Here is a 17,103-nt window from a genome sequence, read left to right on the forward strand (position 1 = left end):
TTTCGCAGGGGAGCAATTTCTTTGCCTGTTTTCCCAGACCATATGTTACTAATGATGTTTAAATGTGGCTTGGAGAATCACAGCTCCAGCTAATTATACCACATGCATGGTGTAGAATAAAAAATCTACACAGACCCAAGACAGAGGTTATTTCCTTGTCACCTTCACTTTGATCAAGACATTTCATCAGTTTAATGAAATCATTTTCTGTTCAGTGAACTGAGGACATATTTTGCTCAAAGTTTAGACAATTTAAACAGCTGCAGGCTCAACAGTTACATAGTCAACATGCTTCTGGCCTTTGTGTATTTTACATAATGATCTACCTCAACTCATCCATTTGACAAAACTTGCAGACATTTCACTTTAACAGCTTGAGGTTGTAGTCATAGACATGAGTAGTGAACCATTACTGGGTTGGGTTATTGCTCGATAACATATAGACATTCATGCCTTGGGTTGAATTGTATAACTTTAGTGATCCCATATAAAAAAACATAAAAATGAGTATTCTGTAATCTACTTAGTTTTTTGATTCTCTCCAAAACTATTGACATTCCTAACAACCTCTGCTGTATTTTATGTGTACTGCAAATTTGTATGCTAAACTTACAAGGAAACTGCATTGTGAATAATGTTTCAAGGGAAACGTAACGTTATGGATTACGTTTGACTTTGACGTATCAAAAAATAAGTTTCAAATGAGTCTGGGAACGTCTGTGTAGGGATACGACAGGTCATCTGAATGAAATGGGTTTTATTGGTACCCAGAAGTCTCCCCTTTACTGACATGCCCATTCATTCATTCATATAATGCTTTTTTGCATACATGTTATTGAATACGTCTGCAAACTGGCATCCCTAAACAGTCTTGGAATTACATAAATTGGGTATGAGTGTAAAGCTGAGAATTGTGTTGATTAAATGAGATAAATTGTATTTCTCTTTTGTCCTCATAGGGGGGTTCTGAGCATTTTCCAGAACAAATGAGCTTGCCATCCAATACCATTCTAACGGAAGTTGCCGGATGTTAAATTTTCTTTGAAATACCAAATCACAGCATGAGTTTTAGTGTTCATCTAGGTCTCAGTATTTAAATGTGTATTTTGGAGTGATTTTTGACCTTTTAAAAATAAAATCAATTTTTAAGCGGTTGAAAATGGTTAAATTTGATCCGAAACTGTGCAACAAATTGTCTCAGTCCCAAAAAATGCTGTAATGTTCCAAGCACCAATAGACAAAACACAATGTTTATTACAGATTTATGACCAGAAATTATGATGTACACCACTTCTATATGGCATGTACTGTTGACCTGCTATCTATCCCTAAAGATCCCCTGTCTTTAAGGGTTAACGGACCTTGCAGTGTGATTGTTATCAACTGGTTGCAGGGTCGAGAAAGAATGGCAAATAACTCAACTCACTTTTAAAGCACCCTAGATTAGTGCATGCCTTAAATAAGTGTCTCCTTCCATCAACACCACGGTGGTGTAGTACTGGAGAGAGAATGGATGAGTGCTTTTATTTCTAGCAATCAGCAAAGGCTTGAAGTCATTTATTGGTTAAGCGTAAGTGCTGCTCTGATGATGGCATGAAATGGCATAAGGCCACTGCTACTGTAAAAGCCAGTCTCCCTAATGTCTGTACTTAGTACTAAATCAAACCGGCTGGGCCGATTCAGCCATTCATTCAGTTCAGTGAATGGTGATAAAAATTGGAGTTGGAGTGAGGTTTATAATACTGACTTTACAACACAGTAAGCCTTACAAAAAGCCAAACCAAATAAGAGGATATCCCAGCCATGATTGGTGCCCCCACACTCAAACTCTGACCTTGAAGTAAAAATAAGCACATCGAAGGGCATTCAGCTTCTCTGTAGATGAAAAGCATGTGAAAGTATTACTAACACAGTCCTGGAGTAAAACTAAATTCTTCGACTGTGAAATATTTTTATTTATGCAATAATGAAAGATGGACTGAGTCCAATAAACACGATGACATGTTCATCATTACAGGAGATCTGTACAAAACAATACACTTTGCAGCAATTAAACCAGTGTCAAATACTCCAAGAATAAGACTGCAAAAGAAATAATAAAATCAACATTTCTTTTTTCAAAAGAGACTGTCACAACATGTTAATTAACTTACCACAGCCTACTTTATAATTCATACAAATTGTTAATAAATGGCAAATTAGTTCAATACCCAATAGCTAAATACTAATTATTTGAAAAAAATAATTAGTACTTGTGCAGAGGATAATTATATTAATTCAAAGACAATAATTGTAAAAACACTTATATCTTCCAACATATGCAATCATTTTACATCGTATAATATATCTTCTTTTTTTCTGTGATATTGGCATTCTCATTTGCATTTCACCCAACATGTGGTGTTTGAATTTATGTCCATTAATTAATAATCTCCCCTTATTTACAAATAACTACTTTAGATAAGAGTATCAAAAATATGACAATTGAAAGCCATCACTTTACAATATGAAATAATAATAACATGCACAGAACAATCACCATTTAACCATTAGATCATCATTTGCCATTTACTAGCATTTTTGTACTGAGAAAAAAAACCAACTATGTGTTATACAGACTTGATTATTGTGTAGCTTATGCAGTGATGGGAATAATCATTTTGTTGCTTGGAAAACAATGTTTTAGTATTTCACAATCTTGGAGTTAAGCATTTCAGTATTGTTTCAACAATATTACACATTTACCGAGTTATGCTAATCTGTGCGCTGCAATTACAGGGGCGGCACTACAGAGAGTCATACGTACTTAGTAGTAGTAATCAAACAGCAAATTACTGGACCACCTATTGTGTACAGGCGGGGAAAGAAAAAGACAAGACTGCTCCCTCCTGGCCGACACGTTCCACTCTGCTACGCAGGTTCTCAGTTAAACCGAGACACTCTGAGACTCATAGGCCTTTTTTCTTTCATAGCAGGTTTAAAAACCTCGAAGTAATCCTTTGACACAGTGCTTCAATCCAAACCAATAATATACACGCTCAGTGAGAACATCACGGTATGTTAACAAACCGAGGTGTACGCGTCATAGCTGTCTATAAGTTCACAGTAAATACAACTCTACGACAAATACCTAGACACTCACTCACACACGCACACACTGTATACAGTATCTAAAACGTGTCAAAGCAAAAATATCAACTTGATAAAATGCACTTTGTCATAAACTCAACACTTTGGTCAAACAAATCAAACTCTACTAAACATCAAATACAATTTAAGGCAAAAATCAACAATTCAACAAGTCAAACAACAAAAGGTTCAAAAACATACATTGAAAATATTTCTATATACAATATTTCCTCATAGAAAAATATGTTTGACTGACAGTTTTAAACATGGATTCAATTTAATCCCGAGTGCACAAGACAGCATCAGATTTAATCACAAATCTATTGGTTCCAGTGCGGCTGTATTCAATGGATGCAAGGGCATCCTGGTTGAATTTCAACTGGCATGGGGTGTATTGTACACGACAATATCCTTCAACTAATCCAACTACCAAGAAACTAAACTAATGTTGCCACTAATGATAATTACAGTGTCATTTTAATTACGTAGACAAACAAGTTCCGATCACTTTTTACATCCGTGTCTGTCAATCTGTAAACATTTTTCGGTCAAACCAACAAACTATTTGTGTTTAATCTTCCAGGATTTACAGTAACAAACAAGCAGCGACACTGCACAATCTGCAAGAAAAACAAAAACTACAAATACAACTCTTTGATTCTGAAGCGAGTGCTGCAGCTCAATTGAGAACCACTTCCATAGTGCAAGTGCGACCTCAGGGGCCGAGTCGCGCCTCAGCGGCTGTGGACCCGATCTGAGGCGGCTGCAGAAGGGCCTGTTCTGCCAGACTGGTTGAGGGGACGGAAGGGGGTAGTAAGCCGGCCACAATGTGAGGGAGACATCAAACAGTGGGAGTGAAATGGCGGCAAAGGCCGGCGAGGTCAGCTCATTGGAGCTGCAGATCTCAGAGCACAGCTTGAACCTAAAGGTCACAGTGCTTCTGTGTCCAGAGGCCCAAACAGGGACGACGTGCGTTGAGTATTTACATCAGCAGAGGTTTACTGCAGGAGTCAGTCAACATGACCACCTGCTAGCACAGCAGTCTGGTTGCATCGGGTAATCCGTTGCAAGCTCTCAACAGGTTTGAAGTCACCACCGTCGCCACATCTTTCATCCTCTGAAGTGTGTGTGTATGTGCATGAATATGAAATTATATCTACTATCTGAAGTACGTTTTGGGGATTTTACAATTAGACAATTTTACAATTTGAGCGTGACAGGGACTCTTCCCCCAGCAACTGCTTAAAATTTCAGGCACAAAGACTAAGTGACATAATCCACCGAGCAGGTCACGAGAAAAGGGCCGAACAGGTGGGAAAGTGTAGAGGGCCAAGCAGCAAGTAAAGCTGAGCTGTGAGGTATACCAGCATTGGATCCAAAGTACATGTATGTACATGTTGGTAGAGGTGACACTGTCAAAAGAGAGAGGAGAATTAGTGAAGTCTCTCACATTTGATAAGCGTGTACGCCATATTTTGATGCAGGCTCTCACGGTGACACAGCATTCATTTCAATAATTGCACAAACAATATTTCCAACTATGTAAATGAGTGGATTTCAAGTTGTAAAGGTGGTTTAAGCTCAGCAGTAGGCCTAGTTGCATAATCATCACCATGGGCAAATTTACATTCAGTACTCCAAAGGGAGCTGCTGCTAATAATAGCATCTCTTACTCAGGTTGCCACAGGAATATTAGGTATCTAGAAGAAGAATTCATTGTTTGTTACTTTCCTGCTTTGCTGATATTGTTTCCTGCTTTCTTTTTTGCTCTTAGACTTCACTTTATTTATAAAAGATGATAATGTGTCTGTGACTGAAAGCTTAAGGATTGTAATGTATCGGGTAGATCAAAGAACGTAATATAATCAAGGCAGACGTTTATTGACTTTGTCGGAACTCAACAGTAGCGAGCAAAATCAATCTGTGTTTGCGTCAAAGCTTTGCAGAGCCTGAAGCTTTTAAAGGCTTAACAGACCATGCAGCGAAATAAAAGGTGAAAGGCTGCATTATTCATCAAGGAGGTGAGGATGTTTGCTTTACACAGCATTGGAACTTTTGTTTTCCATTATGCAAAAAGTGACAGGGGCACAGTCAACTAGCACCACATCAGTTGATGTTTGCACATTTCATTCGTATTTTTTCTCTTCTGCTTAAAATTAGGCACACCACCAATTTTGCTCATGGAGTTCAGTTTATTTTTTATGAGTCGTAGTACTCTGTCTAATTTGTGAAAACCTGTTATGTATTTTGTGTTTCTGGGGGAAGCTTTCTTAAGTGTGAAACAACCCTGATGATGTCAAAAGATTTATCTGTTTTATCTATGTAGCGAGGGTGGAAAGGCCTGAAGTGACTAACAACCCGAGACATTCATTCCCCCCCCCCTCTGGTATTTCATCTCTACAGAGAAGGTTTCAATTCACTTAACCATTCTTCTCCCCCTCTCTTCAGCCGTAAAGGCGTCAATGTGACACTCCACAGGCTGAGAGGAAGATCTCAAGTCAGCCCGGGAAATACGAACCAATGAATAACCTTCTTCCTCACCTCCCCCTCTCTTTTCTAGCTGATAACGCCACATCTGGAAAAGCAAACATGAAGGGATGAACTCAAGCATGCCTTTCGCCAGGAACTAAACCAAAAAGCTAACAGAGGTCAAAGCAATAAATTCCTTGGCTCAAGAGAACAGGAACCACACTAAGTGTCCGTGAAACATTCAATAACCCCAACTAAAGAATTTCCCATTTGATTTCAGCATAATGCGTCTTTCTCGCGTAGTTGTGGAGTGGAAAACAGAGTTAAATTAATTTTCATATATTTCAGATCGGACTCATCATGTGACCATATTGCCCTCCAGTGGTCAATTGGAAATAACACATATCGGACATGCATGACCTCTGTTAATCCTGTATACCAAATGTATTTAACTAAAATTCCATCTCTGTATCCGTACAAGTGTGTAAGGTCTGTTAAACTCATAGTGAAGAAAAGTATGTGGGTTATTTGTTTAAAATGTTAGATTAGTCAATTTACTAAACAAGACCGCCGACACTAGGGACAAAGGAATCCCAAATCTTGACAAAAACAAAGCCGTAAAATCAAGCCACACCCTGGGACCCGACACCTATCCTGAACAGATAAAACCAGGAGATTTGCTTTGTTCACTCTCTTATTCCTTTTATTCCTCTTGTCCTTTTCCTTTTCGTTTTTTGTCCGTGTTAGGCGTCTTGTTAAGTGTTATTTTATTTTATTTTAGAACAGCAGCTTTGCCAGTATTTTTCCTCCTCAAACTCCTTGGAGCATCTTAGAATCATTCTTTTAAACAAGCCTTATTTTTAGTGAACATCTGTTGATCTCGTGAGACATCAACTTTAATTATTATCGTTTAGGCCAAAACGAGATTAGTTGGAGACTATCAACAAGTAGCCTCAGTTATCGAACTATTCAGAGCTATATCCCTCTCCAAACACCGGACCGGATCCAACGCCCGTCTTGAAGCAAGACACAAAGAATTCAGAGACTTTTGCCTGCTGACTGAGGGAGAACCCCGGAGCCAGCTGAGAGCCAGCGGACAGCCACAGGTCCACTTCACCCTCTTCACCTCCGACGGACCGGAGAGTCCGACGGCAGAGCTGATACCCCCAGGACCGCTGAAGCAACGGCAGAGACCCGCAAAAGGCATCTGGACCCCTCGGCACAAAGTAGGAACATTCAACCGTACTGTGATCCAGAGTTGGTGTAGGAGATATAGAAGCTCTGAATAATAATATAGGTTGACCAGATAGAGCAGTGATAGGAGAAAGAGGAGACCTCAACTTTTCTTCACTATTTGGTATAATATTGCCTGATTATTTGAAACCCATTCATTCATGTTTTGTATTGTTCTTTAATTATTAACCTTGTCATCCATTCATTTAATTCCCTTTTTAATAAATTACCCATATATCGCCAAGCCGTTGTCTGTCATATTGATTCAAAAGGTTGGAGCTATAAGGTCACTGAAATCAGGACTTACGCCTGAGATATTGAGACTGGATAATTTGTCACCAAATTATTGATCATATTTTTATTTCTTCTATTCAGAAGTGGTGCCCTGCAATTTTTATCGTAAGCAATATTTTATTTTAACGTAGTCATAAACAACGCTACATCTATATTGTGCTCGAGACTAAGATTTATAACATCAATACTGTGTTACAAACTGGAGGTGTGGACTTTTTTTTGCCTTATACAGTAAGAGGCCATCTCATCAAGGACAACATCAAGTTGCATTTTTAGATTTGTAGGATCAATTGTTTTTGGAGCTTGACAAAGAATCCTGAACTAAGGCTGTAAATAACTTTTTGTGAACTTTTTTTCTGTTCATCTTTGTTTTAACGGCCTGGAGCTTTTTTATGATCATCTGACTGCCTCTGTTTATCGCTTTCAGAGTACAACGATTTATTTCTTATCAGAATGGCGGCCAAAGCTACAAAAATAAGACACACGTCATTATAACCTGAAATTATTCTTTAAAGGAGCAGTGTGTAACATTTAGGGGATCTACTGGCAGAAATGGAATATATATTCATCACTATGTTTTCTATAGTGTATAATCCCCTGAAATTAAGACTTGTGTTTTCGTTAGCTTAGAATGAGCCCATTATATCTATATAGGTAGAGGGTTATCTTCCACAGAGTCTGCCATGTTGCATCAGCATCTTTCTTCAGTAGCCAAGAACGGACAAGAGGTGAGCAGAGGGGTCTTCAGTAAGTTGAAATCTGCAAACTCACTGGCAGATGCCACTGAATCCTACACACTGGTCCTTTAAAAAAACAATTCCTAAACATAATATGTCACCTTGGCCCTGGACACTAAGACATCGCTGTTCTCCTCCTTTTCTTTATCCCTGCAATCCTTCCATCTCTTTTTTGACGTCAGGGAGTGGTGTCTCCACGGTGAATGGAGTGCCGTCCCCATGCGCTTTGTCCGCCTCCTCCACCTCCTCCTCCGTGGTCCTTATCTGACTCTGGCTGGCTCTGAGCTCGCTCAGGCTTGGGGTTGGGTGTGCACGGTGGGTCTGGTTGTTGCACTGACATGGTCCTGCGCAGGTGGGTGCGCTTACACAGGAAGTCAGGCTTCGCAGAGAGCCCAAAAGAGCCCTTCCTTAGGACCATGCGAACTGAAGGGGATTTCTTGGATCTGGCTCTGTGCCCAAACTGAAGGGTGGAGAGGTGTGCTGCATATCCCTCGCTCAGGAACTAAATATACCACACAGAGAAAGGGTCAAAAATAAGAAAGACAGTAGTTAAAAAACGGAAACACTATGAAATACTTCTAACGAGAGAAATGAAAGACAATGTAAATTAAACTACCTGGCACTGATTTTGGTACTTCTTCGAAGGTCTGCCAACAATATAAATCTGTGCTGGGCAGAGACCGAGCATGTTGTAAACAGAGATGTCCTTCATGGAGCCATAAGCAGAGTTGATCTTAATGTGACACTGGTAAGAGATGGAACAATCAGTCAGATAAGTGTGTGACATTTCGATGCAGCACAACCCAAGGCTACCCAAAACACTGTGAGCTCGCAAAGGACTGATCACGCGGATGACAGAAATCTAGATCACTGTAGGGGGGAGAAGAACAAAATGTTTCACATGCTTTGAAAGATCTCAGGACTGTACCTCCTGTACGAGGTTCCTGAGGAAGATGGTCTTTTGTCGCAGGGGATCATGAACCAGGCCTTCAGAAAAGAAGATCATCCCGTGAGGAAAATTGTGCTGCGAAAGCCAGGAGACCACGCGCTGCTTCTGCATATCTGGGCGGCCTGTGATGTAGATGATCAGATAACCCAGGTCCTGCCAATGCCTGCATGTGAATACATAACATCAAACACACCTCAAGGTCTTTCCTTTTGATCAGTATAGTGGCATATTCATGGAAAGGAGAACCCTGAGTGCTCGGTCTGCATCAAAGCATACACATTCACTTCTACGGCGGCTGTGGCACATGAGGTAGAGCGCTTGTCCCGTAACCACAAGGTTGGTGGTTCAAACCCCTCTACCGGCAACATGCCGAGGTGTCCTTGAGCAAGACACCTAACCCCAAGTTGCTCCCCGGGCGCTTCATTGCAGCCCACTGCTCCTCCGGGATGGGTTAAATGCAGAGAAATAATTTCCCCATTGTGGGACTAAGAAAGGCTTAATTATTAATTATTATTAAATGTACAACCCTCTGAACCTTTTTTTGTCAATCTTTGAAGTGGGGATGTCGTTTACGCACAGCCACACACACATTCGGAGGCTGTTAACAGGTTACCTGACGACATCGACAGCTCCAGGGCGGACCTTGGGGTCACTGCCCATGATTGACACACTAGCAGCAAAAGAGCCATCGATGCTGAAGACCACACACTCCATGCCCCGCGGCAACACAGTCAGGTAGGCCTCTGCACTTGTTTGGTCACCCCTTTGGAAAGAAAAAGAGAGAGAAACTGCATTTGCTACACATGGTCGTTACTTCCTTCAAGGGACCTTACACTGTTTAGCTAGAAGCACACACACGGCATAAATACAGGATTTATCATTTTATTTGATAACATCACTCTGTAGTGCTTCATGGATGCTTACTTGACCACCATTTTAATCGGATAGACTCCCAGGCTGAGCTTCTTGCTCTTGGGTATGGTATATGTGACTCTGCCGCTGCTGTTGGTCAGCTCTGTGTCAAAGTGCACCCAGCGGCCGGACTGAGGTTGTGTCATTAGCAGGACGTCCACCTAAGAGGGGCAGGGTGGGTCAACAGCCTGGAGATTAATGGATGTCTTCCATACACAAACGTAAATGTGTTATAAACAATGGTGTGGCTGCTTTTCACCTTTTCTCCAGTCAGAGTGACCATGTCCAAGGGGCCGTACATGAAGCGACCAACCAGAGTTTGAGGCCCATCCTCGGTGGCAATGACATCGTTCACCCTGTGGTTGGCAGTGACGTTCTGTAGTAGAAAACAACAGCACAAAACACAGTTCAGTCAAGGTTTTATTGCTGCTTATGTGATGCTTTTGAGCCAATCTCATAATTGAATGTTGAAGATGGTGAGATAAAAACTTCCTGTAAGTCGCTTTGGATAAAAGCGTCTGCTAAATGACTGTAATGTAATGTAATGTAATGTGAGATGAGGTAGAAAGCTCAGAAGAAGTGACGTTGATTTTAGATTTCTTTCAAAAGTTAATAAAGGGTCTAAACGTTATGTAGCAGGGGAGGCAGGGGAAGATACATGAGTGAAAATGCTAAAAGCATTTTATGTGCCTAACATGTGCCTAACATTGTTTACCTCAAAGCCAAATGCTCTGGGACCTTCCAAAAAAAAGAGCGTTACCTCTATATTAAACTACCATGTCTTGTTTTTTTCTCCACATTAGACCATTCAGTAGCTACAAGTGAGTCACTAGAAACCCTAATCCCTAAATCTCTTTATGCTGAGATGGCAGCATTTCAGTAGCATATTATAAGCACACTAATTTACAGTTCTCCACTCTGTTTTAAATAATCCTATCTTAAGGCTTCTCTGCCTTTTCTGATACCTTGACTTTATCCTGGGAAAGTTTTGCTCTGCACACATGCACTTTTTTCCACTACCTGCTTTTCTACCACATAGTAAGACAATTTAAAATGTGTTTTTTGTCCTCTAGATAGTGTCAAAAAAGATAACATTTCCTCCACAGGCTTGTGCAGGTTTTGTGTTTAGGAGCTGGTAAAATGTAAACTTTGTAAAATATAAAACACAAGAGCATATATAAACATACTATAACTAGAAGTACATCCATGTCTTCAACCTTGAGTGCAAGTGGACTCCAAATTTGCACACTTAAATCCTTAAATCGTACCAGAAATATTGCAACAAACAAAAGCAAAGGCCATAAATGAAATTTGTTGATTCCATCTTTGTTTTTTGCAGTAATTCTATCCGGAGCGAGAGATGTGACAACATTTTGTTTACTTGAAAATGCACTGCTGTTTATTGACAGCACTCACCCAAAGATAATGGAGCATCTGCACGTTATACATATTAGTAAGCATTGATGTGATCCAACATGTTGTGGTTGTGTTTTACTGTTTCACCTCATCAGCTAATGATAACTGATTTAAAGGATGTGACATCTAACAAGGAAGTGCAACATTTCCAGCTGTTATCCTGGCATTAGCTTTGACAACAATTAATTATCTGCCAGCACGAGGTCTTACTTACTGATCCAGTGACGGCAAGCATGCAGAGTAAGCAAACCATATATGCACACCTCGGCACAGAACAGAAAACATCACAGCTACTGTGTGATTTGAGGAGTCCTGACAGTAGTCAATATCTCCTTAAATTTCACAAACAAAGGTGTGGAAGAGATCAGAGGAGTCAGACATCCGCCAGCGAGAGAGCAGCATGTACAGTAACCAACTGCCACACTAGCGGTGACTCTCCAGCCGTGACAACACCTCTTACCAAGGCGAGAGAGATCAGAAATAGGGGCCCTCTCTCTCTGAATAGTATCACTTAGCAGCAGATGAGCTGGCTGTGCCCAGATTGAATCAGCACGGAGCAGCTCTAAATCTCCACACACTGAATCGTATTCAAGATGAGGCAACTTTTTCAGAGCTGCTTTTTTATTTTTTGAGCACTTACATCAGAAACACATCACTGGGCCAAGGCGAGGCATGAACAAGGTGACACAAGGAAAAGAAAACCTTCACAGATTCAAATAAAGATGTTTTTATATATTCTGTGGTTACAGAGTTCTATTTATAGCCTCATGAAAGGTAAGCAGTCAGTAAAATCTTGTCTTTAGAAGATGGCAGATAAAGGAGGGTTTGGTGTATAGCAATATGACCTTGATTGTTCTACTCTGCAGCACTCAGAAGCATCAAGTAACTGCATGCGTCTGCCTGCTTCAGTGTCTCAAGGTGAAAGTGTGGGAGTATTTAAAGAAATGTAGATCTCCGATCACAAAGTCGACAACGCCAAAGCACTACAACCTTAGCAGTTAGGAATAACTCTATTTTTAGTTTGAATGAATGGAAGGCCAGAGGAACAATATCTGCTGTGTTGGTGGGTGTTTCTCTTTTGAATATTTCTGATAAAGAGGGGGCAATTTAGAGACAACTTCTCAGGTTGTGCTATATCTGTTATCAAAGCCAAAGTGCTTTGTTAAAATATTCACGAATTTCTTCACATAAAGATTGAATATGGCCCTAAAAGTTGACTGAGCAGCCATAAATCCGTATTTCTGTTAGCAGAGAAAGCAAAAGTATTTTAAATGAAAATGAACCAACCAAATAATTAATTACCCTTAGTTTGACATGTGTCCTCCTTCTGAGCCATTTTTCTCGTGGGCTGGAGGGAGAGAAGGGAGCAGAGCCCAAATTGTCCGTTTCCTGGGTCTTCACACAGTCACATCGCATAAGCTGTCAACAAACACATGAACATATAAGAGCAGGCATCTCAACACACAAAACTTTGATATCACATCTTTCTGTTAAGCAGATAACTATTTGTCTATTTGTAATAACTCTAGTCTCATCTCAATTCTGTCACGCAGTGTAGGCTAATAACACGGAAGGCTTACCATCTGAAGCCTAGAAATTAAATCAGGAGTTATGTTCAGGGATCATAAATCACAATTCTGATGGGAAGCTTTAGTGACAAAAGCAGCACCGGTACAGATTAAGGGTAAAAGATGATTTGGAGTACTCAAATAAAATGAACACACAGAAAGAATCCATGCATATCATTCCTGACTCTTGCATGTAGAGAGGCTCCTTGTTTCATGCAACACTGGAAGACATTCTCTTATACACTAGAGAGAAAAGGTAATGATTCGGCTATTATTTTCTGTGCAGCCCTTAAATTCCATAACAATCCTTTAATCCAATGCAGCATCCAGTGGAGCTGTAAACCACTGACCCAAAAATAATGATCTTTGGGTTTATTAGCTTCCTGCAGGCGTCGATAGCACTTATTTTTTCCTTGTGTGCTCTCCTTATTCCCCTCACGGTTTCTCACAAAGACGACATACTGCAGCAAACAGCAACAGGGTTAAAAAAAAAAAAAAAAAAGCTCTGCTTTCTCATCATCAAGTTCAAAGACTTCCAGTATTTCCAGGGGGTTTTAACAAGACATGACGTAATAAACCCATTTTATTAATCTATTCTTTTTGTCCTGCTCTTTGTTGTGTCAGAGGATTTAGGGAATATACTTGTCATTACCACAGATGCACAAATACACACTATACATGAATGTTATCATGTGATATATTGGTGGGCTGCTCAGTATATATATGGCGGTAGTAACAGTGCTAAACATACATAGGCCGTTAGCACTAAAGACTATTCTGATCAAAGGTTGGGTTCCTATGACTTAAGAAAGTTAATAAGATATGAGATATGCAAATGCTTGGACACTTAAGCTGAGAACACATTTGCAGACCTTTGAAATTCTAACCAAACATAAAAAAATTGGTACCATCCATTTCATTTCTGACTTTTGCAGATTCTAGTCATACCCTTTTACATTTATACATACACCAGCATAAACTAGAAAATTCTGCTCAGAATTAACTCATAAAATCAAAATAGCTCCCAGTGTTCTGAGGTGTGAGATGAATCCTAAACATCTTGTGTGCGTCAACTGTTAATAGTGATCCTTCCCTTCGTTTGGCAGACCACTGCACAATCCCTACAATCTTGTCCATCACTCACCAAGGCTTAATCAAGGTAAAAGGGGTCTTTATATCATGTAGTGTCTTCTGAAATGAAGTACTACATGCCATGATGACTCAGAACTGGATTATAGCTAAACATACTGTAAAATATCTTGAAACAAATTAACCCAATATTTATTGTTTAAGTTATTTTTTACTTATTCAAGTGTTTGGGTAAATCTCAATCAACATTGCTTATTTCTTAATGCTGGCTCTGTCCACAGTTAGATGCCCTAAATGGGTGTTGATAACTGGTTACAACATATTCAGTGTAGAAGGAGCCCTTTAACAGCTAAGCAATATTGTCTATGCTGTGATTGTTAAGTACCAAGACATCATAAAAATAGAAACAGCTGGCCACGAGTATTAGCATTAAGACATCAGAGTCACATTTCACAACCTTAAAAAAAGTCACTGAGGCTGCAACAAGTAAAGCATGATATACACTTAAATAAACCAGCTGTTTGGGGAACAAGGTGCTTGGTTTGGACATCCTGGAAGTCCTGTTTCAAGTCTTACTTACAAGACATTATGTATCAGAACAAACTAAAGTGTCATATGGAGTTCTCCAATGGCAAATCGTAGCACCTCTTTTATTCAATGACAACCTGCTGCCATTAACTTAATTAGAATATTTTTCTGATTTGCACTACAATATTTTATATTCTCTCACTATATATGCTATTTTTACATCATAACCCTGATGTTTTGTGTCCAAGCCTTATGGAAAGCAATTTGAATTATGTGATAATGGGCTATAATATGCAAATGTTATAAACGAATAGCAAAAATGTCTGTGCGGATTATGAATTCATTGTGGATTCTGGCAACTAGGCCGCATGAAATGCCAACACAAGTTTCTAAAACTAAACCACTTTTTATTAAAACAACAAAAATGTACTATTATCAACTTAACGCCTCTGTCCAGTGGTTCTATTTTCCACCTGCTACAACATTCTTGTTGGTCCTTTTTTTATGATATACAGTATCAAACAGTTTGAACAAACAAAAGATGTGTATTAGCAAGCATATTAGTAGGTCTTTATTAAATATTATATAGCTCTTATTATTGACATATTCTTCATGACCATATTCAATATTTTCCCTCTATAACCTCAATTACTTATTGATAGTGAGTAAGGAAGTTATTGTGAATTTAGAACTTAATATGCTTTGCTCAGTATGGGCCTTAAAAGGTGGTAGAACCACAAGAATCATCATTCTCCCTATATAACACTTTAACTATAAATGATGGTATATTCTAAGCGTCTATTCTTAGTGTCCAAATCACTCTCTAAGTCTCTTTTACTCATAATGTTCCCAGTTATAAAGTGAGGTCTAACTGTATATTCACTAGTTTGACAAAGCCACACAGGTTCCTTCACACAGTAAATCCATTATAGCACAATTACCAGACCCTGTAAATGTAGAATTATTGAGATACACAGGTTATGTTCCCATTCAGAGGTTAAAGAACAAAGTTAGCACAATTATTAATATCTCCTTTATTAATGGATCAATGCAGAGATTTTCCAAACATATGGAATAAAGATTTCAAGGGAATATAACTTGTCCATCTCAATGGACTTCCATATTTAATATGGTCATGCACAATTAGCGTTAATTAGTGCTTAATAATAAAAAAAATAGAGAGCAAATATGCTACTGATATGCATGCTAATAAGCAGCTGGTTAATGGTGAATATGTATACTTTAAGTGTAAGTGCTCCTAAAAACGTTTACTATATATCTCACAAAAAGTTAAATGGATGATGCAATGACAGCAAATGGCTTCCTGCTGCTCTGATTTGGGGTTAACAATATGTCATAAAAGCAAACAAACCCAGAGGCCATGGTCGTGGAACAGATCACAATTTTAACATCAAAGAAGACATAGTACATATGCAAACTTCTGGCCTTAACAAGAGACTGGAGACGTGCCATATTTTGTCACTTTGATTCATCTTCTCCCAGAGCAACGTGCTTAAAAAAACTCTTCATTTGACAAGTTCAGTCTTTTGAGATACCAGCCAACAATTTCAGAGACTATGATTCACACAGCTACGACTTTACTCTGCAAAGGGCTTTGTCTTGTTGTGAAGCTTCATTTTGAGATGGCCTTTAGATGATGCTAGTTGCCTGCCACCGTTGAGAATAATGTATGATAATTATGCGAAGAGCAAGCCTTGGTTTTAGCATGCTAATTAAATTTTAGTTTTAATATTTGCGTACTAATTACTGAGACAATACTATCCACAAGAAAAGGTGAAACTTGCTGGGGAAACAAAAATGGGCTGTCAATAAGGCTTTCCCACCTGCCGGAGGACAAAGGCTGCTACATCAGTGGACTCCCAGTAGGAGGCATGGAAAAGGTGAGGCAGAGCCACCGTTGGGAAGGAAGTCAGCACATCAGGACAGTACAAAGCATAATCCAGCCTCTTGGAGCCCCACCAGCTACCGGAAACTGAAACGCACACACATAAACAATCTGAGTTTAACTTCAGGGCTGTGAAAATTCATGAACCGGAATTCATCTCCAGGGGATAATTGAATAAATGAGACAGGTCAGTGTAGCTTCTAACTCTCTCCATCCCTCCCACTCACTGTTAGCGATGGTGTTTCCCAGCTGGCCCATGGAGCAAATCGACATTTCACTATCCACGCTGGTCACGCTAGCTCTACGACCTCCTTCTTCTCCACCTCCTCCTTCAGTCTTGGTCTCAGAGGACGTCTGTGAAGCTGGACCTCCAGGAGTTTGCTCACCTTCCAAAAACACATTTGAATGGCCTTGGATACTCTCCGCTATGGAGGGTGCGAGGAGGAGTGAAAGAGAAAAGACAAGGACAAACAGAGAGGGGAGAGGAAAGGAAATGCTTTGATCACACAACAATTGACTGGCCTCAATCGTAAATTCAATGCAGTTATTTTGCCTAATAAGATAGCCTCTTGCTGCGCATCAACTTGCTTTATGTTTTTTTAAAGGAAAACCAAAGACAAGCACCATGTACAATAACAGAAACTGCTTCTACTCATTATGGGGTTGAATCCAGTTGTATTAACATTGGAATTCTTAAAAACATCTCTTGGCAGCTCTTGGCTCCTGCTGACAAGTAGAATAATTTTATCTGGTTGGGTTCCTCTCTCCCACCGGTGCATCTCCACGCAGAATATTGTATAATAGGAAAATAAATATTTCCCTAGAGACCTAGTTTCACTAGACATCATGGAACCACTTGCTATTCCCTAAGAT

The 17,103-nt window shown here is 39.6% G+C and overlaps 1 protein-coding gene across 1 annotated transcript in view; it reads right to left on the minus strand.

The window, feature by feature from the left end:
* Positions 1–4,263: 4,263 nt before the first annotated feature.
* The window catches only part of pitpnm3 (PITPNM family member 3), a 74,800-nt gene continuing 61,960 nt past the window's right edge, over positions 4,264–17,103 (minus strand). The window contains exons 11-20 of the mRNA XM_054600573.1: positions 16,458–16,655; positions 16,169–16,317; positions 12,442–12,558; positions 9,983–10,099; positions 9,736–9,884; positions 9,425–9,574; positions 8,791–8,974; positions 8,479–8,607; positions 7,964–8,364; positions 4,264–4,541 (exon numbers count right to left, since the gene is read on the minus strand). Coding sequence (XP_054456548.1) covers positions 8,041–8,364; positions 8,479–8,607; positions 8,791–8,974; positions 9,425–9,574; positions 9,736–9,884; positions 9,983–10,099; positions 12,442–12,558; positions 16,169–16,317; positions 16,458–16,655 — 1,517 coding nt within the window. The 3' untranslated portion in view covers positions 4,264–4,541; positions 7,964–8,040. The remainder of the gene's footprint in view (positions 4,542–7,963; positions 8,365–8,478; positions 8,608–8,790; positions 8,975–9,424; positions 9,575–9,735; positions 9,885–9,982; positions 10,100–12,441; positions 12,559–16,168; positions 16,318–16,457; positions 16,656–17,103) is intronic.

The sequence above is a fragment of the Anoplopoma fimbria genome, chromosome 1 (genome assembly GCF_027596085.1).
Source record: "Anoplopoma fimbria isolate UVic2021 breed Golden Eagle Sablefish chromosome 1, Afim_UVic_2022, whole genome shotgun sequence".
NCBI classification, from domain to species: domain Eukaryota; kingdom Metazoa; phylum Chordata; class Actinopteri; order Perciformes; family Anoplopomatidae; genus Anoplopoma; species Anoplopoma fimbria.